Here is a 26742-nt window from a genome sequence, read left to right as displayed (position 1 = left end):
TACAACTTCATATTTGTACACATGTACAGATACACAAACCAGATACACTCCTCTGGGTGCCTAACGATGGGATAGGACTTTTGATACAAGGCTTGCGATAATGATTATATCATGATATGGCAATACAATTATCAATACGAAGGCCGACAAATGAATTTACAACTAATGAACTGAAAAAAAATACTAACTTCTTAATTTATTTTTGGCACTTTTGAGTGACCATCCAACAAAACGTGTCCTCCTCAAAGATTGAGAATATTGCAGTGCAGCATATCTGTAAATACAGCAATGTTGAAGAAACGAATACCGGTATTTGCCTCTCCTCAGTAAAAATAAATTGGTCATATAGTGCTATCAATGGCAGTTAATGAGTTAACATACACTTCTTGTGGAAATTTTTTGTCTAGCGGAAAATTTCGATAGCACCCTCTTGGGTTGTTTTATTTAAAATGATATATTGATTCTAAGCAGAAGAATATCAATAGCCTATTGGGATACAAAGTCTATGCCCATACTGATATATTGTCAAAACCTATGTGGATATGTGTGTTTTAAATATCATCTTATGATCCAGGGACAAGTGGTTAGCACGTCCGCCTCACTGGTCTGAGATCAAAAGGTTCAGTCCTGGGCTCCGGTCTTCGCGTGTGGTGTTTGCATGTTTTCTCCATGCCTGCATGGGTTTTCTTAAGGTTCTCCAGATTCCTCCAATGTCCCAAAACGATGCATGGTTGGCAGATTCAACACTCTACATTTTCCCTGGGTTTGATAGTGAGTGTGAAAGGTTGTCAATATGTGCCCACTGATTGGCTGGCAACCAATTCTGTGTGTACCCTGCCTCCTGTCATAATAGCTGGCATGGGCTCCAGCAACCCTGTGAGGATAAAAAAAAAATGAAGGGTGCACTGATGTTTCCAAATGTTCCCTTTATTTTTGAGCAAGATATACCATTACAAAGTAACAATTGAAACCACATTATTAAAACGATTTTCATTTAAAGATTTATTTTCTGACTCAACAATACTGTTGTGAAAGGGAATGAAATGAAAACCTGCACATTTCAACAAAGAACCACTTGGTGGCTGGTTGATAACATTAAGTAGTCTTTCCTACTTGAGGTGTGTTTCAAAATGGAATCATGCCTTTACTTGGGAAAACTGCCATAAAAGCAGCTTCAAGCATTTTCTTGCTCATCTGGAGCTTGGTCGTAACAATAGTCCTTGATGCCTGATAAGATAAAAAGGAAAGTGACATTTGGTTAACCTTTTATAACAATGAAACATATATTCTAACACAAACAATACAGTACACCTCTATATTGCACCGCATTGCTCTGATATATCGCCGATTTTCAAGCGATCATTTTGATTGGATTTTTACCGAGCAGGTGAGTCTGAATCTAGCATTAGACGCATTCAGTGAAGTGTCACATTGCACTCAAACATAGACAGCGTTTGTCTCCTGAAAGAGATGCAGCATAATTAAGAGCAAGAAGAGTAATAATGTCCCCATCTCAGCTCCAGCTCCTTTTTCCGTCGACTTAAGAGAGACCAATGCCATTTTAATATCTTGCAATGAGTTCACCTAGGCTAGGTTCATACAGCAGGTCTTAATGCACAAATCTGACTTTTTGTGTCATGTCTGGTCTTTTTGCATGCCAATTTACACTACAGTTTTCAATCGTGGCCCGAAAAGTCACCCATGGGTAGAAGACCAGTAATAGATGTGTCACAAAATGGCACGGAGGAAAGTGACACTCATAAACAGATGTAGAAAAACATGTCACAAGAAAGAAGTGCCAACATATGCTAGCATAATCTCTATGGATTTATGTGGAAACTTTCGAGCCACGGAAGTAGTCGAATCCTTGCACAGCCACCCTCCATGTTTGTTTTTATTTCCCGTGCTATTTCATCGCGTGAATAACCCATTGCTAAGCAATACAAATTAACGTCATCATCAGTCGCCCACATTCCAATTGGGAAGACTTTACAGTAGGGCTGCAGCTATCGATTATTCAGGTAATCGATTAATCTATCAATTAGTTCGTTTGAATAATTGGATTACAAACATTTAGTGCGTTGCAGAATACATTTAAGGTGATGTAAACAAAGAAACAAGTGTTTACGCCTGCAATGACATTTATTTTGGCTTGCTATGATCGCACTTTCAACGGAGCATTAAATGCTGATATAAATTAAAATACCTTAGTGTTTCTATTCAGAATTGCGCTATCATTTCTCAAGAGCAATGCATTTAAAAATAACATACCAGAACTTCGCCTTAAACGGTATTAAAAAATAAATAAGGATCTAAGTCCAACCAAAGAACAATTGGCTAACACGCAGAAAATGTCGGACCTTTAGCTTAAATGCTATAAAATGCATGCATTTTTTTTTCTTAACAAATTGTTCAAACACATATACCCACAAAAAGCTTCTCTAAAAATTACAATGCATAACTAAACATAAGAGCTCAAACAGACCTGAAGGAGCATCTGAATTCAGCCATTCTAGATGAGTTATGAAATATTCACTATTGCAACTAGAGGGCTGTGTATCCACCCAAATCAATAAAACTAAATGCAACACTTTCATAACAAACCATTACGCTACTCTAATTAAAAAAATTATCAAAGCAGCAAAATTTGATTCGAAGCTTTTTTCTAATTGAATTACTTGAGTTAATTGATTAATCGTTGCAGCACTACTTAAGAGTTCAGACCGCAGCCACATTCTGGAAAAATATGGCCCAGATCGGATTTAAAACCACATATGAAAGTGACCTAGATCGGATTTGAAATGATCATATATGCTACTTGTCCCGTTTAGACCGTCAAGTTAATGCTCACTGAAGTCGGAAAAACACGAATCGGATTTGTGCATTAAGACCTGCAGTATGAACCTGGCCTTAAAGTCACTAAGATGGCAGCAGTAAACTTACAACAATCAATCGTTAGATGAGGAGTTCAACAGTATCCCTTTATCAGTCGTCCGTGTAATATATGAAAATCAGGGGATGTCATCATTGATATTTCTTTTTAATGTTTACTTATTTAAAATTAGTTTCCTTATTACTCATTTAGAGTTATTTATTTTTATCTTAACTCATTCACTGTCTTTAACAGTAGTAGACATTAAATCCATTTCAACAGGGATGGCTGGCAATGAGTGATTATAGTATTTCACTGACATTCACGGCGATAGACGTCCAATCCACTTTGACTAAGAGGAGTGAATGAACATTTGTTCATTTGGCCCTCCCAGTCCAAATTAATTGGACGTCTATCACCGCCAATGGCAGCCAATGCATTAATGTCAACTTTTTGAGGTTATAGACAAAGTTATTATATCTAGTAATGCAATTAGTATAACAGGAATCAGCTAATGTCTGGTTGACTGCAATAACCCATAAACTGAAAACCTGTGTGTACTTTTTAATATATTTAAATGAAATAAAAACTACTGAGTTTGAATAGACTTACTCTGCACAATTCTTTTGTAGACTTCAGCAGCAGGAGAGTCCGGTATCGCGTTGAGGAAAGACTTTCCTTCATCGCAGCTTTTGGCTATCCTTGGATCGAGAGGCACTTTACCAAGCAATGGCAGATTTAGGTTAGCACACATCGTCTCAGCACCCCCACTAGTAGGAGGGAAGATCTGAGATGTGTTCTAAAAGACATAATAAGACAAAAACTATTATGTGTGGATTTTAAACTTTTGAGATCCTTTAACAGTAAGTACGAACAGTAAATGCAATTTCCCATTTTGGTCACTTTGCTTTATGATCTAAAAGGTGTTATGGCAAATTGTTTAAAAGCATTCTTGTAATAGTTAAGTGTTTAAAAAAAAAAAAAAAAAAGATAATCTGTTTATAATTTCTTTCAAGTTACATTTTGCTCACTCATCTATAGTATAGGGTGGTGTTTAGTGTTATAAAAACTTGTGTCACATTTGTTAGCAGTTTTTATCCCCACTCACCTTGCAATTTGGACACACAAAGCCACTCATGTTTTCCACCACTCCGATAATTGGTAGTTTAACCTTCTGACAGAAGCGGATTTCTTTTCGAACGTCTTGCAAGGACACCTCCTATAGCACGTGAGCATATGATTTACTGTTAAAATGACTTCAGACATATGTTTACAGACCAACAGGCCAACACAGTTCTTATTTCTTAGTTAGTTCGTATTTCTGTAGTAGAAGCCAGGATTGTCAAACGTATCGAAAACTATCAAAATATCATTACTGAAAGGTTGTATCCAAAATTCCAGACACGATATTCCATAGCAAAAGTATCGATACTCATGAATTCGTTTTTGCACTATCACAGGTCAGCAGAAATTTATTGTCATGGAGTAAATTTGATTTTACACTACTCTTGATAGTAATGGATGATATTTTGCATTTTCCTTTAACTCAGGCCATGTCTACACGTAGCAGGATAGTTGGCAAAAAGAACACTTTTTCTACGGTTTGGCATATCATCCACACGGACATGCACATTTAAACGTGGGTTCTTAAAAACTTCAGAGTGAAGATTTGCGAATACTGCGTTTGTGGCGCCATCATGTGGACACTGATAAGCGAAGATTTAACAGTAGAAAAGTTACTAAATGCAACAAACATCCCTACATCATACGCAAGACCTAAGCCTGTCGCAATATGCAATAATTCCATTTATCGCGCGATATATAAAAATGAAGGCGGTAATTTTTCCGCTGCGATTTATCGCCTCGCGTGCACGTGTGTGCGCGCGTGCGACAGACGTGCTGTTAAAAGTTTGTTACCAACTGCGCAAAATGCATCTTCGTTCCAGGTCCGGCAAAAACTAGCGCCAGAGCCAATCGTTCCCATTATATCCTATTGTTCAACGTATACCGGCCGCGTCAGTGCTCCGGAGTGACTGTGGACCATCTATGGCGCGCCGGTGTTGTTGACGTGTGGGCGCTCCCGTCAGGAGTGACATTTCACACGGGGCGGCTATTTTTCGGCACAACGCTGGATATTTACAACGAAGTCCGCCAAAACATTGTTACCGACTTGGCTGCTACGAATAACCTCACTTTGACAACGAACAGCTGAATGAAATTAAGAGCGCTGTGCTTCAAACTCGTCCTGTTTATGAAAGCTGTCATATGCTGGTGTTGTGTAGTAATGAGCAGACGTGACTTCAGCGGCGCTTGCTAGCTTTTTTAATGCGCGGTTGCGCGCACACACTAGATATCATGAAATGGCAAACTAGATGTGCTACGTCCCATGCCATTGGCTACGTGAGCCCAGAGTGATTATGGGACATGTAGTCCATATACTACATCGATGAATTCTAAACTGTCATTTGTCACATGAGGTTAAGATGGCCAAATCAATCCATACCAGTTACTATAGATAATGTTGCAAATATTGTTAATTCAGTACGTGACACAGATGGATTCGGACCATAAATAGGATGTCTTGCTCATGTAGTAAACCTAGCTGCTAAGAGAGCTGTAGCAATCAACGGTGTGCCCTGCCTCACTTTACAAACAGTAAAGATTGTTCTCAGCACTTTTATACAATTTTTTTTCATATCAGTAAGAAGTAAGCACGTAAATATTATGCACTAAAATGCATGTTTATATGATGGCAATTTAATTTTTGCTCGTTAGCAAAAAAAAAAAAAAAAAAAAAAAAAAAAAAAAAAAAAAAAAAAAAAAAAAAAAAAAAAAAACAATTGTTTTTTTTTTTTTTACAGAGCATTAAATGTATTGAATCGGATCGAAAATCGTGTCCCCCGTATCAAAATTCGTACCGAACCATGACTTAACTGTATCGTTGCATCCCTATGGAACACCATTGCAGAAGCTATGACGGGAAATGTTTTCATTTTCCAAAATGCTTAAGTTATTAAGTGCATTTTTTTTTTTTAAACACATTTTATTTATTCTGTGTTTCTGTGCGGTATCAATATTGTTGTTTTTTACTTAAGAGGCAGGGTCTATTGTTTTTAGTTGTGATTTCTTAAAAAGTATATTTGAATTTAAGAGTAAATATTTATCATGTTTAAATGGGTGTACTTGATCTATTAATATATACTGTATTCGCACTGTTTTATTGTAAATTGGTTAAAAAAAATTGGGGGGCGCAATAATATCGCATATCGCAATAATTTATGAGAATAATTATCGCACACTAAAATTTGTTATCGCGACAGGCTAGCAAGACCAATGTTCACATTTGGAGTAAATTAGACAGGTGCTTTTTTTGCTTCCATTTATTTACAAACTTTTGCAGTGCTTCATATTGAAGAACACATGCGAAGGCTGGGGGTATTACGGACAATTATTTTTCACCCATTGTTATGAATGTAGTTAAAAACGAATGAATGCGGTTGACAGTGGAAGTTTTTTTTTTCTTCTTTTTTTCTACAGACGTGCTGGTGTGGACGTAATTATTTTTTCCACGACGCACTATGACAGGATCCTCGGTTTTAAAAAAATCCTGCTAAGTGTACGTAGACATGTTCTCAGTGACTGCCATTGACGGCGCTAAACATCCCATTCATTTTGACTGGGAGAGGACGAATTAACTGGACTTCTATGGAGGTAGATTTGTGTCTTTTTTATTCAAAAAAAAAAAAAAAAAAGTTCCTTCAATTAAATAAAAACTTGCTTCAATCAAAATATATATTTTCAATCGAAGAAAACGTCACTTCAATAAAAAAAAAAAATGTTTGAATACAAAAATAAATTTGAAACTCAAAAAAATATATTTGGAAACTTTCTTTGATTGGATTTTTTTTTTTTTTTTTTTTTTAAGTCAAGTTTTTTTTTTTTTTGGATTGAAACAGCATTTTTGATTGAAGTCATGTAATTTTGCATTTGGACCACATTGGCTACGTTCATACTACAGGTCTTAATGCACGAATCCGATTTTTTGTCATATCTGTTTTTTTGGCGTGCCCGTTCAGACTGCCTTTGTCCATTGACACCATTCAAGTATTACGCACGCGCACTAATTCGCAGTCCGACAAGCGCTGAGCAAGACGACCCGCATGCGCAGAAGCATCAAAACAAATGACCACACATGCTGGCTGTCATCCTTCATTCCAGGGATATCATATTTTGCTTTTTAAAAAGAGGACACAAATAACAGACATAAATAATCCCAGTTTAGGCTTATATTCAAAGTATATGGATCGATAACATGCACGCACTGTCCGTGCATGTCACACACACATACGTGCAGTTTGCCCCGACTCTAGGCCGTGTAAGCAATGTTGAAATATTGCTTATATGGAGCAGACAGAAAACCGATCATTCTCAGGCTTATCCTCAACCCATTTTTATTTTTTTTATGACTGTTGTCAAGTCCGACCCTTCCTAAAAATCCGTGTTCAAGGCAAGCTAGGCGCTAATAACGCACAGCTGCACCGCTACCGTGGCGTCTCTCTCACTTTTTGATGACGTAATTGCTGCATGAATTCCGATTTGAGAGACTGGACAGTACAGACCGCCGCGACAGTCTGGAAAAATGTGGCCCAGATCGGATTTGAACCACATACGAAAGTGACCCAGATCGGATTTGAAATGGTCCAGTTCTATGCGACTTGTCATGTTCAGACCGTCAAGTTAATGCCTCACTCGAGTCGGAAAAACACGAAAAAATCGGATTTGTGCATTAAAGTGCCTGTGACACGAAAAAGCATGTTTATTTCATAATACACGCGGTATTTTATGCTCCTGAATGAGATGGACCGCTTGGATGTGTGTGGAAGCGATCGCTACATTTATTTAGTTTTTTGAATCCCGCGCCAGGAAAATGAGTGACTTCCGGCTTCGGTCTTGCATTAAGGAGGAGGGCGCTGTGACGTGTACGGTAGAAGACGTCCTCTTCACGCTACAGTGTACTGTTGTGTATGAGGACGAAGGATTCAGCTGATTTTGCGGATTAATACGTTTATTTTTCGCATCACGCCAGCCAAACGGCTACGGAAAAATCATTCTGTATGAGGGAGAGGCGTATGCGCCTTTTTGGAATTTCAAAAGGTTCCCATTCACCGTGGATATTTACTGTGGGACCATTGGACTTACGATGAAGTGAGTAAACATCTTGTTTTGTATTATGTCAAATACGAATACAGCGATTACAAAGTAAACACTACAAACTTCCTTTAAATGAAGGACTACTTACGTTTGATCATTGATAGGCATGTAAAAAGCTCTCCTAATGCATTAGCAGCAGCACGTTAGCTGCGTTAGCTCCAGCCACCCTCCTCCGGGGAACGAACTGTAAATTGCTCTCCGCCGGGCGGTTTGCCGATCCACTAAGACATTCGACAACCAGGTCGTCATGTCAAATAATCCAGGATAGCTATGTGTGATTTTCCGCTTTGAAGACTTTGAAACATCACTCGGTTCGGGTTAGCATGTCGGCTAGCTGTCACGCCTTCTGGTTTGTTTACATTCTCCGAAGCCGGGGAAGGGAAATGACATATGTCAGATTTAGGTGTCATAAAATATCGTTCGGGAGGTGCGACAGTAAAGGTGAAGTCGACAGTTTTGACCATTATGGACTAATTTTGCCATGTCGTCCTGAATAAATGCATTTTTATTATTTCATATTCCATTCAGCACAAGACTGTTATTTGTCATGACCATGCCATTTATTTAGCAATTGGGGAAAATACTTGGATAAAAAGAGTATCCTGTAAAAATATTGAAGTAAAGAGACAGAAACAATGACATTTTGCCGCTCTCTTCGTCGCGGTTTCCTCGTTGTGAATAGTTCCCCCTCAACGGGCTGACTGGTCCTTCTCAAGCCATTTATATAGCTATTGGGGAAAAATACTTGGGTAAAAAGAATATCCTGTAAAAATATTGGAGTAGAGAGACTGAAACAATGACATTTTGCGGCTTTCTTCGTCGCGTTTTCCTCGTTCTGAATAATTTCCCCTCAATGGGCTGAATAGTAAAATCGATGAGCCAAGTCTACCGCTGACGTCATCCACCTGTTGGGGACGCTAAAGCCCTATAATGGTAGGCGTGGCTAACCAGCAGATTAAAAGACTAATTTCTCGTCATCTGTGCTTTGCTAAATTGTTGTATATAGTCGAATCGTCTCAAAATATGATTCTAATTCACATAATAATGACATTTTAGACTTTTTTTCTCGTGTCATATGCTCTTTAAGGCTACGTTCATACTACAGGTCTTAATGCCGTCGCGGGTACTCCGGTGAAATGCCGATGTCACACCCCCGTACCGGTGCCCTATATTCGGCTTGGACTCCAGGACACTCCGATGGCTGGATGGAGCCCTGGTGGCCATTATTCTTGCTTCATACTTTTATGCCATTGGCGTAATCAGCTGCCACTCAAACACACCGGAACTAGTGTTGAAGTTGAATCTTTGTGTCAAAATGATTCAATCGAAAAAAAGTGCCTTAAAAACTTTTTCCACTTCAAAAAACAAAAAACAAAAAAAAAGTTTAAAACTTTTTGCTTTTCAAAAAAAGGGACACTTCAATAAAAAATATATATATTTCAAATAAAAAATATATATTTTTGCAAATGATTTTTTTCTTTGATTAAAAGTAAGTTTTTTGATTAAAGCAACTTTTATTGCGATTGAATGATTTAGACACAAATGCCCTACCCCTAATATGGCTCAAACACAAAAAGGATTGTTTCAATCAAAGAAAACAGTTTGAATGAAAAATAAAGTGTTCAAATGCGAATTTCTGAGTCTCAAATATTTTTTCACATTCAAACCTTTTTTTCTACGATTGAATTTTTTAAAATTTTTGATTGAAGTGATTTTTCTTTTGAAAATATATATTTTTTTGTTTGAAGCAACTTATTTTTTGATTGAATAATGAAGACACAAACGTCCTAGCCAAAATGTGGTCCAAACGCAAAATTACATGACTTCAATCAAAAATGGTGTTTCAATAAAAAAAAACCCGACTTAAACCCCCCCCCCCAAAAAAAATTCAATCAAAAATAGTTTTCAAATATATTTTTTTGAGTTTCAATTTTATTTTTGCATTCACATTTTTTTTTATTGAAGTGACGTTTTCTTCGATTGAAAATGTATATTTTGATTGAAGCAACTTTTTATTTGACTGAAGCAACTTTTTTTTTTTTAAATTTAATAATAAAGACACAAATCTACCTCCATAGACGTCTAGCGCCATCAAAAACGAGCTTTCACAGCTAGTCGTCCCAGTTTAAATGAATTCCCCGACGTATTATGACAGGATCCTCGGTTTAAAAAAAAAAAAAACCCTGCTAGGTGTACGTAGTATGTACTCAGTGACTGCCATTGACGACGCTAAACATCCCATTCATTTTGACTGGGAGAGGACGAATTAACTGGACGTCTAGCTCCATCAAAAATGAGCTTTCACAGCCAGTTGACCCAGTTTAAATGAATTGAATATCTATAATTGTCAATGGCAAATAGGAGTGGGAACCCCTTGATATCTCACGATACGATACGGTTTGCGATACAAAGCTCACGATAACGATCTGACGATACAGCGATACAACGATTATCGATACATTGAGCAGGAAATCATTCTAGGATATTCTAAAAACAACTAATAAAGAGAAAAACGAGCTTCTGCTGTGAATTGGAATGAGTTTATCACTAGTAGACATCCAATCCATTTGAACTGGGTGGGTAGCAGCGAATGAACATTTGCTGCCATCCCTCCCACTTCAAACGGATTGAACGTCTATGGCCGTCAGTAGCAGCCAATGTCAGGCAATGAGGTAATCTTGGGCCATTTTAGGTCATTTACCTGTTGATTTTCAGTTACCGTATTTTTGGGACTATAAGTCGCACCTGAGTATAAGTCGCAACAGCCATAAAATGCCCAACGAAGAGGAAAAAAACATATATAAGTCGCACCGGAGTATAAATCGTATTTTTGGGGAAAATTAACTTGATAAAGTACAACACATAGAACAGAAATGTCGTTTTAAAAGGCAATTTAAATTACAAATACAATAGAGAACAACAAGCTGAATAAGTGTACAGTATAATAATGTTACATGATGCATGAACAGCGGAATGCGAACGTGGCCGGTACGTACTGGTATCAAGAGTTATTCAAATAACTATAGCAGAAAGAACATGCTAACAAGTTTAAAAAACCATCTGTGTCACTCCAAAACACATGTGAAATGATATGATAATGTGTTAATAATTTCACACATAAATCGCTCCAGAGTACAAGTCGCACCCCCAGCCAAACTATGAAAAAAAATTGCGACTTATAGTCCAAAAAATACGGTACTTCCTGTTGATTTTGGGGTATTTTATGGTTCACTTCCTGTTCATTTTGTGTTTCAGAACAGGAAGTGACCTGGGAATCACCCAAATGAATAGGCAGTGACTCAAACGCAACAGGAAATGACCTGGAAATGCCCTAAAATGAACAGCATGTGACCTATGAATGCCCTGAAAATCTGACAGAATGACTGTGAATGCTCTGGTTTCTAAACGGATTGGGTGTTAAGCACCGTCAAGGCAGCCTTAGAGTTAACTGAAACACTATTATGGTATGGTTGGTTCCTCTTTTTTTTTTTTTTTTTTTTTTTTTTAAGACATTGACACCTTTTTAAAACGATATCTCGATTCTTGCAGGAGCATATCGATAACCTTTTGGGATACAAAGTATCACGATATATCACCATTTCGATATTTTGTCACACCCCTAATGGCAAATGAGTAATTTTTTCGGCCACTTTCTTGTTAATTTTGGGGTACTTACGCATCACTTCGTATTGATTTTGGGGTCACTTCCTGTACATTTTGGATCATTTCCTTTTCATTTCAGGTAATTTCTGTTGGCTTTTGGGCATTTACGGATCACTTCTGATGAATTGAAAATTTATTAATCCGCCCCTCCCAGTCCAAATGGATGAGACGAGCAACAAATGCTGTTTTAATTCATTGGTTGACATTAACAGCGCTAGAGATCCAATCCATTTGAAGTGGAAGGGCTAGCAACGAATGAAGGCACAAATGTTCATTTGCTGCAAGCCTTTCCGCTTCAAATGGATTGGACGTCTACTAGTGACAAACTCACTTCAATTCACAGCAGAAGGATGATCGGATGCCACGTGATTGGAAGTCTATAATCGTCAGTAGCACTAGAAGAGTTATAAAAAAATGACATTTCATTTGGGGGTTTTATTTATGTAGTGTGGAAAACGGTATCGAGCATTTTTTTTTTGTTTTGATATATAGAGTTGAAAATTTTAGTATTGTTACAACAGTAGTAAGTAGCGGCATTTTTGCACATTATACTGCATGTTTACTTTCTAAGACAGCTCTTATCAGTGGTAGTGTACTGTCCTTGTTTTTACCTGTGGTGTGGTGATTATGACAGCTCCGTCCACATGGGTTGAGCTTAGGTACTGTACAACTGACAGGTGCTCGTCAGAAGTGCCAGGGGGTGTGTCAATTACCAGGTAATCCAGTTCCCCCCAATCCACATCCCTCAGAAACTGTTTGATCATTCCTGGAATTGCAAATCAGACCTACTGTAACACTCATAAAGTACCCCTTTGATCCTTTATATAATACATTACATAAAAACTAATATTCACATCCCTGTTGCATATATACAGTATACACGGTATGTAGAATGTACCATTTTTCTTGGGGCCTCTCCAGATTACAGCATCATCAGGACTGCTGAGGAGGAAGCCAATAGACATGACAGCTAGGTTGTCTTCCACATACTGAGACATGGGCACAAGACAGAAACAATCAGGTTCGGCTGGACGATCTAATCAAATGAGAACTGGGAGAAGAGCTCAATCTAAAAGTTTGGTTGACAGTTGACACTGATGGGGAGGTCTTAATTCATTATACCAGTGTTGTAAGAGTATAACAGCGTTTCTAACGGCGTTATTTTTTTCAGTAGTGGGTAATCTAATTAATTACTTTCCCATCTTTGCAATGCCGTTACCGTTCCTGAGAATGTGAAGGGGCGCATTACTACAATTTGGTTGAATGAAGCACGAGTTGTCTGATTTTGTCACATATCAGCTGCCTGCCTGGAGAGAGCAGAACGGGAGGGGGGAGGAGAGAAGGGGGTGTTGACGCCGTTGCAAACGTGATGATGATTGGCTTGGTGAGCGGATCATGCCCTGCTTTACTGCATGCTCTGGCAAACACAACAAGACAGTGATAATGGTGACGGGCCAGGGAATTTCAAAGGTAGCGTTCTCATACTTTAATTGTATTTAATATTGTTACTTTACGGGATATTTAGGGATAGTGTTTTGCTTATTGTGCAGTAGGCCTTACATACAGTTTCAGAGATTTACACGGGTTATTGGTCAGTTTACATTTGTGTTTTCTTAACCCTTTAACACCGAACGTGTCGGCAGCGACGCGTTTACGCATATCATCTTTGAAGCTTCGTCACGCTGTAATTACGTCACCCACGTGCCTCTGGTTGGTCTCATTTGAAAGTGCGGAAGTTGATGTCTACACCAGTTTTTATTTGAAGTCAATCGACCAAGAAAAACGGGAGATAATGTCATTTGATTTTTATATTTTTATTGCACTCATAAATATGCATTAAAACGCTGCATGGACCATGTATCTATCTCCATATTTCCATTTCTTGTCCTTTTTCAAAACCGAAAGCAGCAAAAAAGACTACATATCCCATGAGCCGTTGTGATGTCAAGAAGGACGAACCGAATGTGATCATTTTTAATAAATTTCCGAATGAACGCGAGGCATACGAAGCAAGCAACGCCCCGTTGGTTTGAGCGAGTGCCTTTGAAACGTGCAGAATGAATCTAAAACCACATTTAGCGCAAGATAATGCATTATTTCTTTAACTCAAGGAAGAAGATGAGCCGTATTTGTCGTTGTTTTCTTTGGATGAGTCGCCATCTCGGCGAGTAGAAGTGACAGCAGCGCGCAAACGGCAAAAGAGTAGGCTGTGTAACATTGTGTGTGACGCAGCTCCGTGACCTGTTCAAGAAGCAGCTTTATTGAGTGCGCAAAAAAAAAAAAAAAAAACTTTATTGGGTCGCATGCCTGCAATTGAACTGAACTACTTGTCAATATTTTTTAAAATACTTTTTTTCAATGTTATATATATTTTTTCTTCACTATAATCTTTTCAATTTTATGTAGATGTGTGTTCGTGAAGCTTTGTTTGAGAAGCTTGATTGCATGTACGTATATACTTTTGATAAGGTGATGGGTACAACACCTAACTTAAAAAAAAGATATCCTCCAAACCCTTTGTTGGTTAGATGATATATATAATCTTTTTTCTCACTATTTTGCACTGTATATAACCTGTTTTGACCATAGTATGTGTAAAGGCCAAAAACGCCTATGACCATACCTGCTGTTTGTGTTGAATTGCCCACATAAAACTATTCAATGTTATTTTTTTCTATTGAATGTTTATCCTAACAAGTTGAATAGATATTCAACTTCAAAACGGTTGGACGAGCATGTTTGGTTGTCAATGGGACAACAACATTACAAATTTTGAAAAAGGTTTTGGGATTTTTTGTCTTTTTGGGTCCAAAATGTGGATTATAATTGGTCAGTGAAGAAAACAACAGTTTGGACATGAAGTTAAAGGTGTCCTGAAAAAAGGGACCCAACTTGGCCATTGTAAACTTTTTTTCCTTTGAAATATAAAGGCAACATCAAATGCATGCAAATTCGGCCAAAATAGGCTTAGGTGTTAAAGGGTCAACAGAGTACAATATATTTGATCCAAATAATTAACAAATGCTCTAAAATACTGTTTGTAGTTTTTATTCGTCTATCAGTTAATATCAACATCTTTAATGTGAAAGATGTTATTTAGACTGTGTAATGTAATAATGTTTAAAAGATGAAAAGTAAAGTCAGTTACTTTGCTGAGTAACTAATTACTCTTAAAATGAGGTAACCGAGTTAATAACTATTACTTTTGGGAGAGGTAATTTGTAACTGTAACTAATTATTTTTTTTAAAGTATGATTCCCAACATTACTAACTAATTATGACTATGTTTGTAAAGGCAGAAAATGTGATATAACCTCTTGTATTGGATCTCAGAGGAGCCCAATGTACTGAATTAAACAGCAGTGACTATATTGAATTGTACTCGTTGTCTAAAGTGACTCACCACAGGGGACCAGCCCGATCCGCTCTGGTGTACCTAAGGACAGGGAAATAAATCACTTACTGGCCCTAATGGAAAATAATACAAATTAATACCGATTTGGATCAATACCAAAATATTATCGACATTCAAAGCAAAGAATTTCTTCATGCTATAGTATTTGCATTCTTGGTAAAACTAATCATTACTTACTTGCTCTCCCTCCAAACCCATGATTCTAGGAATGGATGGACCACAAATGTCGACATCCAAAAGAGCAACCTACAATCCAAGAAGGCAGAGAACACCGTCACATCTTTTCCATAATTTTTGCTTAGCTATGCAAGGTCCAAAAATAAACATTACCTCCTTGGTCTCATCATTTGCCAAGGCGTGTGCCAGGTGAGCACTGAACGTACTCTTCCCCACGCCTCCTTTCCCAGACAGCACCAGGATCTTGTGTTTGACCATGGACAGTTTTGATCCTATTTCTTTAATTGCTACAGAGGCCAAAAGGTGTGAATGGAAGAAAACAAGATACGTTTGGTTAGTTGAAATATATTTTGTATCAAGCTTAAATGTAATGCACACACAGTGTACACATTAGGGGTGTTCCATCTTAGGCACCTCATGATTCGATTACAATTCAGAATGCTACGATTCGATTATTAAACGATGATCACGGTGTTGACGATGATCACAGTTATCACAATTATCGAGGCATCGTACATTACTAATTAATAAAGTAGCCAAATACATTTATGTCTATTATTTATTTAAAATACCCTAATGATTCAACAGGAACAATGGAAACATGCCCATACAACAACAAAAAATCCCCTTAAACGGCTTTTTTTTCTCACAAGAAAGTGCAAAAACATTAACCATTTTAAAGGCAGTACTTATTTCTCAACATGCCCATACAACAGACAGCTGACCTTGAGATACTCTTTTTCACAAGAAGGTGCAAAAACATTAGCTGTTTCAAAGGCAGTACTTATTTCTCTCAACAATACAATAAAATTTACACTGGTGGAATGAATTCCATATTTTCTGGAAACAAAGTGGCTTTAAAAATAAGACCATAACCAATATACTTTGTTTTCACAGATTTCTGTACTATTTCACATGTTTGTAGTGTTACCTCTGTACTTAATCCTGGTTTTAAACGTTCTCTATCTGGAGTAATTTACGTACACCACCAAACAATAAGCCTGTCACAATATGCAATAATTCCATTTATCGCACGGTAAATGAAAATGAAGGCGGTAATTTTCCCACTGCGATCTATCGCCTCACGTGCGTGCGTACGTGCGTGCGCGTGCAGCGGATGTGTGGAGCACATGCTCTTAAAAGTTCAGCTTCCTTGTTACCAACAGAGCAATATGCTGTGATGAGGATTCACTCCGTTTTATTGACTTCTGGGTATGTTCGTTTTACACATTTGAACCTAGCCTAAGGCTATGTTCATACTACAGGTCTTAATGAATGAATGAGATTTTTTTGTGTTTTTCCGACTCGAGCGAGGCATTAGCTTGACGGCCTGAACTTGACAACTCGCATAGAAGTGGACCATTCCAAATCCAATATGGGTCACTTTCGTATGTGGTCTAAATCCGATCTGGATCACATTTTCCCAGAAAAGTCTCCCGAATCGGAATTCATGCAGCAATGATATCAGCAAAGCGAAAGCGGCAGGCAGGACGGGAGCGATGTTGTTGTTTATTGTCATCATCATCGGTATCATTGACAGTTACAAGATAGCATTGCGATAAGATTAGTTAACCCGAAGAAAAGACAAGGGCTGACAGGAGAAGCTTGGGTTTATTAAATCCCGTCCCCACCCGATGTAGCTGTGCATTAGCTTCTAGCTTGAACTCTGCTTTTATGCACGAAACGGGCTTGAACACGGTCATAAAATTTTTTTTTCATTTTAATTCTATGCGCAGAATGAGCAATATTTCAGTATTGCTTACATGGCCGAGACGGGGCAAATTGACACACCCACGACATGTCACGCACAAAAGTCAAGGCTTATGTGTGTGCGTGTATGCGTTCTATCAGTCCATATAAACTTTGAATTAGGGCTGCAGCTATCGATTATTTTAGTAATCGATAAATCGATAAACCATTAGTTCGAATAATCGAATAATCGGATAAGCAACATGAAAAATTGAATTACCTGAGCTGAGCCTCAAACGATATTTAAAAAAAAAAAAAAAAAAATCAATGAGGATCTACGTACAACAAAATTTGCAAAAATTGGTTAATTTACATCGCAAAAGTCCGCTGGTTTAAATTCTATAAAATGCTATAAACTTTTTTACAATGCTCTTAATAAATGGCTCAGACACATATTCCCAATGGCTCAGACACATATTCCCACAAAAATAGGCTAAATATACCTTTAACCCTTTAAGGTCTGGGCCTATTTTGTCTGATTTTGCATGCCTTTGAAGTTGCCTTTATATCTCAAAGAAAGAATTGTTTACGATGGCCTGGTTTGGTCCCTTTTTTTGTGACACCTTGAACTTCATGTCCAAACTGTTGTTTCCTTCACTGACCAATTATAAATCAACATTTTGGGCCCAAAAAGACCAAAAATTCCAAAATCGTTTTGTCAAAATTTTTAATATTGATGTCCAATTGACAACCAAACATGCGTAACGAACCGTTTTGAAACTTTGTAATATTTATTCAACATGTTAGGATGAACATTCAACCAAAAAAATTTAGAATAAATAGTCTTATATTTGACAATTCAACATTAACAACAGATATAGCCATAGGCGTTTTTTTGCCTTTATACATGCTCTAGTCAAAACAGGTTATATACAGCAGACCGAACAGTGAAAAAATATATACCATCTAACACAAAAAGTGTTTAGAGGCCATCTCTTTATGAGTTTAGGTATTGCGGCCCATCACCCGATGAAAACTATGTACACACAATCAAGCTTCTTGAACACACATTTATATACACAAATTGAGAAGACTGATTGTGGGAAAAAAAATATATATATAACATTGGGGGAAAAAAAGTATTTTCAAAAATATTTACAATAAACAAGTTAAATTTTTTTCAGGCATGCCACTCCGAAAAGCAGTTTCGTCCTGGAATTCGACACAGGGCGACATCACACAGCCCACACTTCCATGGGGTGTCGGTCCTCTTTCCACCCTTCCATTTTCATTTCACTTTACTTCCATTGTCACTATAAATGTACATGAAAAAAAAGTCAGTATTTATGAAAATGATAAAGTATAAAATAAAAATACATACAGCAATAAATAATAATGCAAATCTATATGTATGACAATAGAAAGAATACCATAGCTGAATATGTGCTACATCCCTAATCTTCATATATACCCTACCCACCGACGTCACAAAACCACGTGCTCGCTGTATGGTTCCGCCCACTTGTCCGTCATTTTGTCTCTGTATTAGCATTGGTTTCAATTGATCGAGGAATTTAAAATGCATTTCATGGAAGACCCGGTGCTTTCTGATGCCGTAAACTCACTGGATGTGTTGCATAAAAGGCGTTATGTGGAAAAGCTCCGTTCTATACAGTCGCCAGATCCATATTTGATGCCCAAATCGATGTTTTTCGACCCACTGTCTTCGCCCTGTCTGCCTGACATCTGCTACGCTGATATTTACAATTATCTTGTCCACACAAAATCAGCCTATTCTCACGAAAGTTTGAAAAACTTTAAGAGCTTGGAGGCTTATAAATACTTCGTTGCTGGTTGGGTGAAACAGGTCCTCGTCCATGAAAATTCGGCAGGAATCTATCTTGTGCTTGGAAAGGTGAGTTACGAAATTTACAATTCAAAATCTTTTGTTCTTGCTAACATCCACTGTCAAGTCTAATGTATTTCATGTCATTTGTCAATGGAGCTAGGGCTTTTAATGTTTATATGGTTTAGCGATAGCACTCTCACTACATACATACGTGTATGTTGTCGGCGATTAGCCTAGCAATGATCTTAATTGTGGTTGTCAGCCCAAAACCCTCTAAATATATATTAAATGCATCTTACCAGATATAAAATGACTTCTACATAATCTGTGGTAATCGTTTGGAGCCCAGTTTTCTCGTCGAATTGCAGCAGCCCATCTCGCTCTCTCCTCTCAGTGTCTCTCGGAATCCGGTAGAACTTCAAGTCTCTCCGTCTATCTTCTCTGTTATTGCAACCGACCGCCACACACGCCTTCACCATTTTGATTATTAATGTTAACGAGCAGAAAAACACGCCGTAAATAGGAGGTATGTACGTAGCCGTAACAGGTCAACACGATGTGTTGACGGACAATTGGGCGGCACCAGTCAGGAGAGCGGAGTTGTGACGTCACGTGGGTAGGGTCTATAGAAAGAAGATCACCACAATTATAAATTCCTGCCTTGGATACACACAGTGCACGTACGACTTTGATCTGATATGCACATTTTATTATTATATACACAAACACACACTTATATTGCATCAAAATTAACTTTGTCTTGCAATATCAAAAGAAACTTTTTCAGCATTAAAAAAAAAAGTGCGTTTGCTTACCTCTGCTCGTCGATGGCGTCACCCACGTGTTCAAATCCGTCACTATCTTCACTCGAGGACTCTTCCGAAGAAGACGATGACGAATTTGGACCATCCTCTTCCTCAAGTTGATCAAAAAGCACAATTGCTTGCGCTAAATTTAGTTTTCCGTTCATTCTCAAAGTCACACAAAGTCGCTACTCGATCCAAACGGCCGTCGCTCGCCACCTCGCTGCTTCAGAACACTCCTCCCTCTCGTTCGGTGGAACCTCGCACGGCAGTTATATTTATTAAAAAAACGCATTTTGTGCTTCCACCGTGACTTCGAAAGGGTTCGTTTGATTTGTGTTTTTTTTATGGAGCTTCCGTTTTGAAAAAGGACAAGAAATGATGGAAATATAGACATAAACAAATGATCCATGCAGCGTTTTAATGTTTTTTTGAGAGGACAATAAAACTATAAAACTTAAATGACAATATTTCACGTTTTAGTTGGTCGATTGACTTCAAATAATAACGAGAGTAAACCGCAACTTCCGCACTTTAAAAAGAGACCAACCATCGGCATGTGGGTGACGTAATTAAAACGTGAGGGCGCTTCAAAGACGACGTGCGCTGAGGACGCGCCGGCGCGTCCTTCGACTCTCAAGGGTTAAACTAAATTACAAATGCATAAAAAAAAAAAAAAAAAAAAAAAAACATTAGCTCAAAAAAAATTTATGTTGGTCTTAACAGGGAGCACCTGGATTCAGCCATGTGAATTGAGGCCGACTAGAAGGCAGTGTATCCACCCAAATCAATTAAACTAAATGCAAACACTTTCAAAATAAACCATTATAACATCACTTTAATTAAACGAATACTCGAAGCAGCAAAATGTATTTTGTATTTATTTTTGAATATTTTTTTCTAATCGAATACTCGAGTTAATCGATTAATCGTTGCAGCACTACTTTGAATATAGGACTAAACGGGGATTATTAATGTCTGTTATTTGTGTCCTCTTTTTGGAAATCAAAATATGATCACCCTGGAATGACATAAAGCTAGCATGTGTCATTTGTTTTTATGCTTCTGCGCATATGGTCACTTTGCTGAGCGCATCTCGGACTGCGAATTAGTGCGTATGCGTGATACTTGAACGGGCTCCATGGACAAAGGCAGTCGGAAAGGGCACGCCAAAAAACCAGACGTGACAAAAAATCGGATTTGTGCATTAAGACCTGCAGTATGAACCTAGCCTTGTTGAAGCCAAATTTTTGTTACTGCGACTTAATTAATCTATTTTTCTCTGCTATTGAAGTGCAATTGTTTTTTTGTTACTACAACTTTATACCTCTGTGCCTAAATGCTTAACTTATTGAAGTGCAATTTTATCTTTCCTTGAAAAAGACATTTTATTAATTCTGCGTTTCTGTGCAGTATTGATATTGTTGTCTTTTACTAAAAAGAGGCATGGTCTATTGTTTTTAGTTGGGATTTCTTAAAAAGTATTTTTTAATTTAAGAGTTAACGTTTATTGCGTTTAAATGGGCGTACTTAATATTACTTAGTATTATTAATATATACTGTTTTTTTACTGCGTTATTGTAAATTGGTTAAAAAAATTTGGGGGGAGGGCGCAATAATATTGCATATCGCAATAATTTATGAGAGAATTTATCACCCAATAAAATTTGTTATCGCAACAGGCCTACCACACAACGAACAACTTGACATTGAAATATATGTTAGCGAAGTGGCTAATTAGCATAGCGCTTGGCGCTAACTAGTAACATCTCAAATGGTAAATGGTGTTATACAATAAAGGCTAAACAGTACAAGAGGGTCTACTCATCTCTGATAGACGGACACGGGACTTAGCAAAACACTAAGGGCTTTTTCCAATTAACACAACTTGAACCTACTGCTGGACAACTGAAAGACAAGGAGCAACGAACCATCTCTCTTCCCCTCTCGCTCTAAAAAATAACTTGCGCACAGAAGCGCGACCGCCAGGACCCTGCCCGTCTCATACACAAATTTATTTTCAAGTCTTTTGAAAAGGAGTATATCTCTCGCTCAGTAACCGGCAGCATCCATCATAACGTTGTGCGTGCATCCGGGCGGCAGACGTGTCTTGAATTTCGTTCGGCGACAAGCGGCTGTCATAAAGTTATTAGAGAAAATCATCGTTTTTTAAACTTTCTGAATCATGATCGAATCGTCACGTCTCGAATCGCAATGCATCGAATAATCGATTTTTTAGAACTCCCTTAGCACACATATGCATATTAGAAAGCAGAGGTGATGAATATTAAAAAAAAAAAAAAAAAAAAACAGACCGCACCTGGATCTGGGGCCTTGGTAGCGCCAGATGCACACAGTTTCTGATTAGGACAACCCTGACATGATGAAGACTTCCCAGCCTGCTCACTCCTGGTACCTGGACAGTCTGAAAGATTAAAAACATGTCATGAGTCTCCTTATGCATGAGTTTCTTTTTAGACCAACAGAAAACTGCCACATTATCTGGGGAAAAATGCAAACTCTCTAATCAGAACGACAAAGTCATAACCCATTGTCAATTATTGAAAATTCACAGCAGGAAAGTCATACAGTGCTGGCCAAAAGTATAGCCCCCCTGCAATTCTGTCAGATAATGTTCAATTTCTCTCCGAAAATGATTGCAATTACAAATGCTTCAGTAGTAATATCCTCATTTATTTTGCTTGCAATTAAAAAACACAAAAGGGAATGGGGGAAAAAAAATTAACTCATTATCATTTTTTTAAAAAAACTCCAAAAATGGACCGGACAAAGGTATAGACCCTACTCACCTACGTCACAAAATGGGCGTGTCGCTGTTTCCGGCCGCCATATTGTACCTCTTTTTCAGACCTATTCTCATTGTTTTCTATTAGTCGAGCAAGTTATAGAGCAATTCATGGAAGCCCCGGTGTTATCTGACGCTGTAAACTCATTGGATCCGTTGCATAAAAGGAGTTACGTGGAAAAGCTTTAGTTTATCCATTCGCCAGATCCGTATTTGATGCCTAAAGCGATGTTTTTCGACCCGCTGGCTTCGCCTGACATCTGATACCCACACAAAATCAGCCTATTCTCACGAAAGTTTGAAAAACTTTAAGAGCTTGGAGGCTTATAAATGCTACGTTGCTGGTTAGGTGAAACACGTCCTCGTACACGAAAATTCGGCAGGAATCTTGTGCTCGGAAGGTGAGTTACGAAATTTTCAATTGAAAATCTTTTGTTCTTGCTAACATCCACTGTCAAGTCTAATGTATTTCATGTCATTTGTCAATGGAGCTAGGGCTTTTAATGTTTATATGGTTTAGCGATAGCACTCTCACTACATACATACGTGTATGTTGTCGGCGATTAGCCTAGCAATGATCTTAATTGTGGTTGTCAGCCCGAAACCCTCTAAATATATATTAAATGCATCTTACCAGATATAAAATGACTACTACATAATCTGTGGTAGTCGTTTGGAGCCCAGTTGTCTCGTCGAATTGCAGCAGTCAATCGCGGCCTCCTCTTCGTGTCTCTCGGAATACGGTAAAAATTCAAGTCTCTCCGTCTATCTTCTCTGTTTTTGCAACCGACCGCCACACACGACTTCACCATTTTGAGTATTAATGTTGACGAGCAGTAAAACGTGCAATAATAGGAAGAATTTACGAAGCGCTAATGCATTTCTATGGCGAGTATGCGGACATCATGGCGCGGGGGCGTGGCTGTGAAGTCACGTGAGTAGGGTCTATTGGCATCCTATGAAAAATCATGTGATGGTTCTCTAATTTGTGTAATAACCAGCACCTGTTACTTACCTGTGGCTTATAACAGGTGGTGGCGATAACTAAATCAGACTTTCAGCCAGTTAATATGGATTAAGTTGCCTCAACCTCTGTCCTGTGTCCTTGTGTGGTACCACATTGAGCATGGAGAAAAGAAAGAAGACCAAAGAACTGTCCGAGGACTTGAGAAGCAAAATTGTGAGGAAGCATAGGCAATCTCAAGGCTACAAGTCCATCTCCAAAGACCAGGATGTTCCTGTGTCTACCGTACGCAGAGTCATCAATAAGTGTAAAGCCCATGGCACTGTGGCTAACCTCCGTAGATGTGGACAGAAAAAAAATTGACGAGAGATTTCAACGAAAGATTGTGCGGAGGGTGGATAAAGAACCTCGATTAACATCCAAACCCGTTCAAGCTGCCCTGCAGTCCGAGGGTATTACAGTGTCAACCCGTACTATCCGTCGGCGTCTGAATGAAAAGGGACTGGTAGGATACCCAGAAAGACCCCACTTGTGACCCAGAGACATAAAAAAGCCAGGCTGGAGTTTGCCAAAACTTACCTGAGAAAGCCAAAAATGTTTTGGAAGAATGTTCTCCGGTCAGATGAGACATAAGTAGAGCTTTTTGGGAAAAGGCATCAACATAAGAGTTGACAGAAAAAAATAAGGCCTTCAAAGAAAAAAACAACAGTCCCCACAGTCAAACATGTTGTAGTTTTCCCTTATGTTTTGGGGTTGCTTTGCTGCGTCTGGCACTGGACTACTTGACCGTGTGCACGGCATTATGAAGTCTGAAGACTACCAACAAATTTTGCAGCATAATGTAGGGGCCAGTGTGAGAAAGCTAGGTCTACCTCAGAGGTCATGGGTCTTCCAGCAGGACAATGAACCAAAACACACTTCAAAAAGCACAAGGAAATGGTTTGAGTGAAAGCACTGGAGACTTCTAAAGTGGCCAGCAATGAGTCCAGACCTGAATCCCATAGACCACCTGTGGCGAGATCTGAAAATGGCAGTTTGGAGAAGGCACCCTTCAAATCTCAGAGACCTGGAGCAGTTGGCCAAAGAAGAATGGTCTAAAATTCCAGCAGAGCATAGTAAGAATTAGAGCTGGGAATCTTTGGGCACCTAACGATTCGATTACGATTCAGAGGCTCCGATTCGATTATAAAATGATTATTGATGCACCCCCCTCCTTTTTTTTAAATTAAAAAAAAAAATGTTTTGTACATTAGTTCCAAAATTGTTCAAAAATACTCTCAGCCAAACTACTATTTCAGTATCAAGTTAACATATAGCAGTAAACAAATATACAAAAATAACAGTAAATAAAAAACTCCAGTTCCCATTCTGTATCAGCAGCTTTAAACTACATTCAATTAATTTAATGTTGTGAATCAACCGTTAAAGTTGTTAAAATTGCTCCCTTTATTCCATAATTTCCCTTTTGTCTACTTTTGACATGTGAAAGTTTTAAAACAATTTTAAAGATAGATTCAAGTCAATATTTTACCGATTTAGGAGTATTTTAGATAAAAAGTTAATTAGGTTTGTTTGGAAGGTTCGCTCAACAGCCTTGCAGGGAAGTGTACTGCTTTAAGATGGCGGCCACTTACTAACGCCCGCATCTAGCTTTTTGTAGGTGTGCTGCTAACGCTACCGAATCTGTAATGCATCTAGTCCTATATAAATGATATCTACCGTAACATTATGTGGATGTACTTTGCAGCAGCTTTTTGGCAGCAGTCAGGTATGTTGTTGTGTTTTTTTTTTATCTCGTGGCGTGAGTTGAGCATTGGCATTACCCGAGAGAGAGAAGCATGATGTTTAGCTACTCTCGCGCCGTTCCTCATTGACCGCGCGGCGCGCTGAGTGTGTTGTACTTCCGCTTTACTTGGCATATTTCAATAATCGGAATTTGGATGTTTGTGAATCGTTCTCGAATCTTCCACGGCCGAATCGCGAATAATCTAAGAATCGGAAATTTTGCACACCTCTAGTAAGAATGTCATTGATGGATACCGGAAGGTTGTTCGCATTTATTTCGTCTAAAGGTTGTGCTACCTAGTATTAGGCTGAGGGTGCCAATACTCGGGCCCATTTTTAGAGTTTTGTGTATAATGATAATGATTTAATTTTTTTTTCATTCTCTTTTGTATTTTTTTTCATTGTAAGCAAAATAAATGAGGATATTTCAACAAAAGCATTTGTAACTGCAATCATTTTCTGGGAGAAATTGAGCATTATCCGACAGAATTGCAGGGGTGCCAATACTTTTGGCCAGCACTGTAAATACAAGTCACGACTAGAACTTTCAAAAGTATCAAAGTATTGATACTGAAATGTATCTGGATACCATATTTGATTGCAAAAGTAACGATACTCAGTTATTTGTTTTTGCACGACCACCAGTCACCAGAAATGTATTCTTGCGGAGTGAATTTGATTTTGCACTACTCTTGTTAATATTGGAGGACGTTTCTTTGTTAACTCATTGGCTGTCATTGGCGGCACGTTTGTTCATTCTCTGCCAACCCTTCCCGTTCTAATGGACTGGCCGTCTATTAGTTATATACTCATTTAAAGAGTTAAAATTTAATTATTTGAATTAAGCGCTACATGACTATACGTCTATTGCCGTCAATGACACTGAAAGAGTTAATAAAAAATAACTTTGAAAAAGCAAATGTATCGAAAATGCCATCGAGTTGGGTTATTGTTATTTTTGCATTCATATCAAGTTGAAAATATTACTGGTCGGTCACGACATCCTGAAATAGTTACAGCCATGTATACATTAAGGGAAAAAAATAGCAATTTATAACCTACACGGAGTGTTCGTTTTGAAATTGAGGTAGCTTGTTTTACGTATTAAATGCACATATTTAATATCTCCATATCTCCTTATCAAACGGAAAGTTGTGTCACTGTGACTCAGCAATTTTACTATGTTCTTCTTGGTCAACAAACAAATACCCTACACACGGTTAAGGTTATAACGTTAATAGTTGCCTCTAAAATGATTTTATTTGAACATCGCGTCTGCATAGACAACTCAATTCACTGGAAAGTCAGGTGCGTCAGGGTATGACGCAGTAAGGCCAGTAAAAATTTACATATCACTACATAGAAATCAAACATAAAATTAAACTTCGTGTTTTCACTTTTTGTAGTTAAAGTTTGATTTAAATGTTGATATAAGTGTAAAAACTTACGCTCATTTGCGTTCGCTGGTACGTCGTCCATTCTTTTTGTGTCCGACTATTAAAAGTTCC

General features: G+C 38.1%; 1 protein-coding gene across 1 annotated transcript; it reads right to left on the bottom strand.

The window, feature by feature from the left end:
• Positions 1-898: 898 nt before the first annotated feature.
• On the bottom strand, positions 899-26742 carry nubp1 (nucleotide binding protein 1 (MinD homolog, E. coli)). The gene is made up of 10 exons (XM_057817724.1): positions 26683-26742; positions 22000-22104; positions 15492-15625; positions 15339-15407; positions 15150-15182; positions 12645-12735; positions 12358-12512; positions 3981-4091; positions 3485-3671; positions 899-1227 (listed from the first exon to the last, which is right to left on the bottom strand). The coding sequence occupies exons 1-10, from the start codon at positions 26711-26713 to the stop codon at positions 1175-1177; spliced, it is 969 nt and encodes a 322-aa protein (XP_057673707.1). The 5' UTR covers positions 26714-26742; the 3' UTR covers positions 899-1174.

This window comes from Corythoichthys intestinalis, chromosome 16 (genome assembly GCF_030265065.1).
Source record: "Corythoichthys intestinalis isolate RoL2023-P3 chromosome 16, ASM3026506v1, whole genome shotgun sequence".
In the NCBI taxonomy this organism is placed as follows: Eukaryota; Metazoa; Chordata; class Actinopteri; order Syngnathiformes; family Syngnathidae; genus Corythoichthys; species Corythoichthys intestinalis.
This window is presented reverse-complemented; position numbering and strand designations above follow the sequence as displayed.

Coding starts and splice junctions, on each gene's coding strand:
- nubp1 (XM_057817724.1), bottom strand. CDS start 26,713: ATGGACGACGTACCAGCGAACGCAAATGAGC. Junction 4,092..12,357: donor TCATAATCACCACACCACAG/GTAAAAACAAGG, acceptor CACGTGCTATAG/GAGGTGTCCTTGCAAGACGT. Junction 3,672..3,980: donor TTGTGTGTCCAAATTGCAAG/GTGAGTGGGGAT, acceptor TATGTCTTTTAG/AACACATCTCAGATCTTCCC.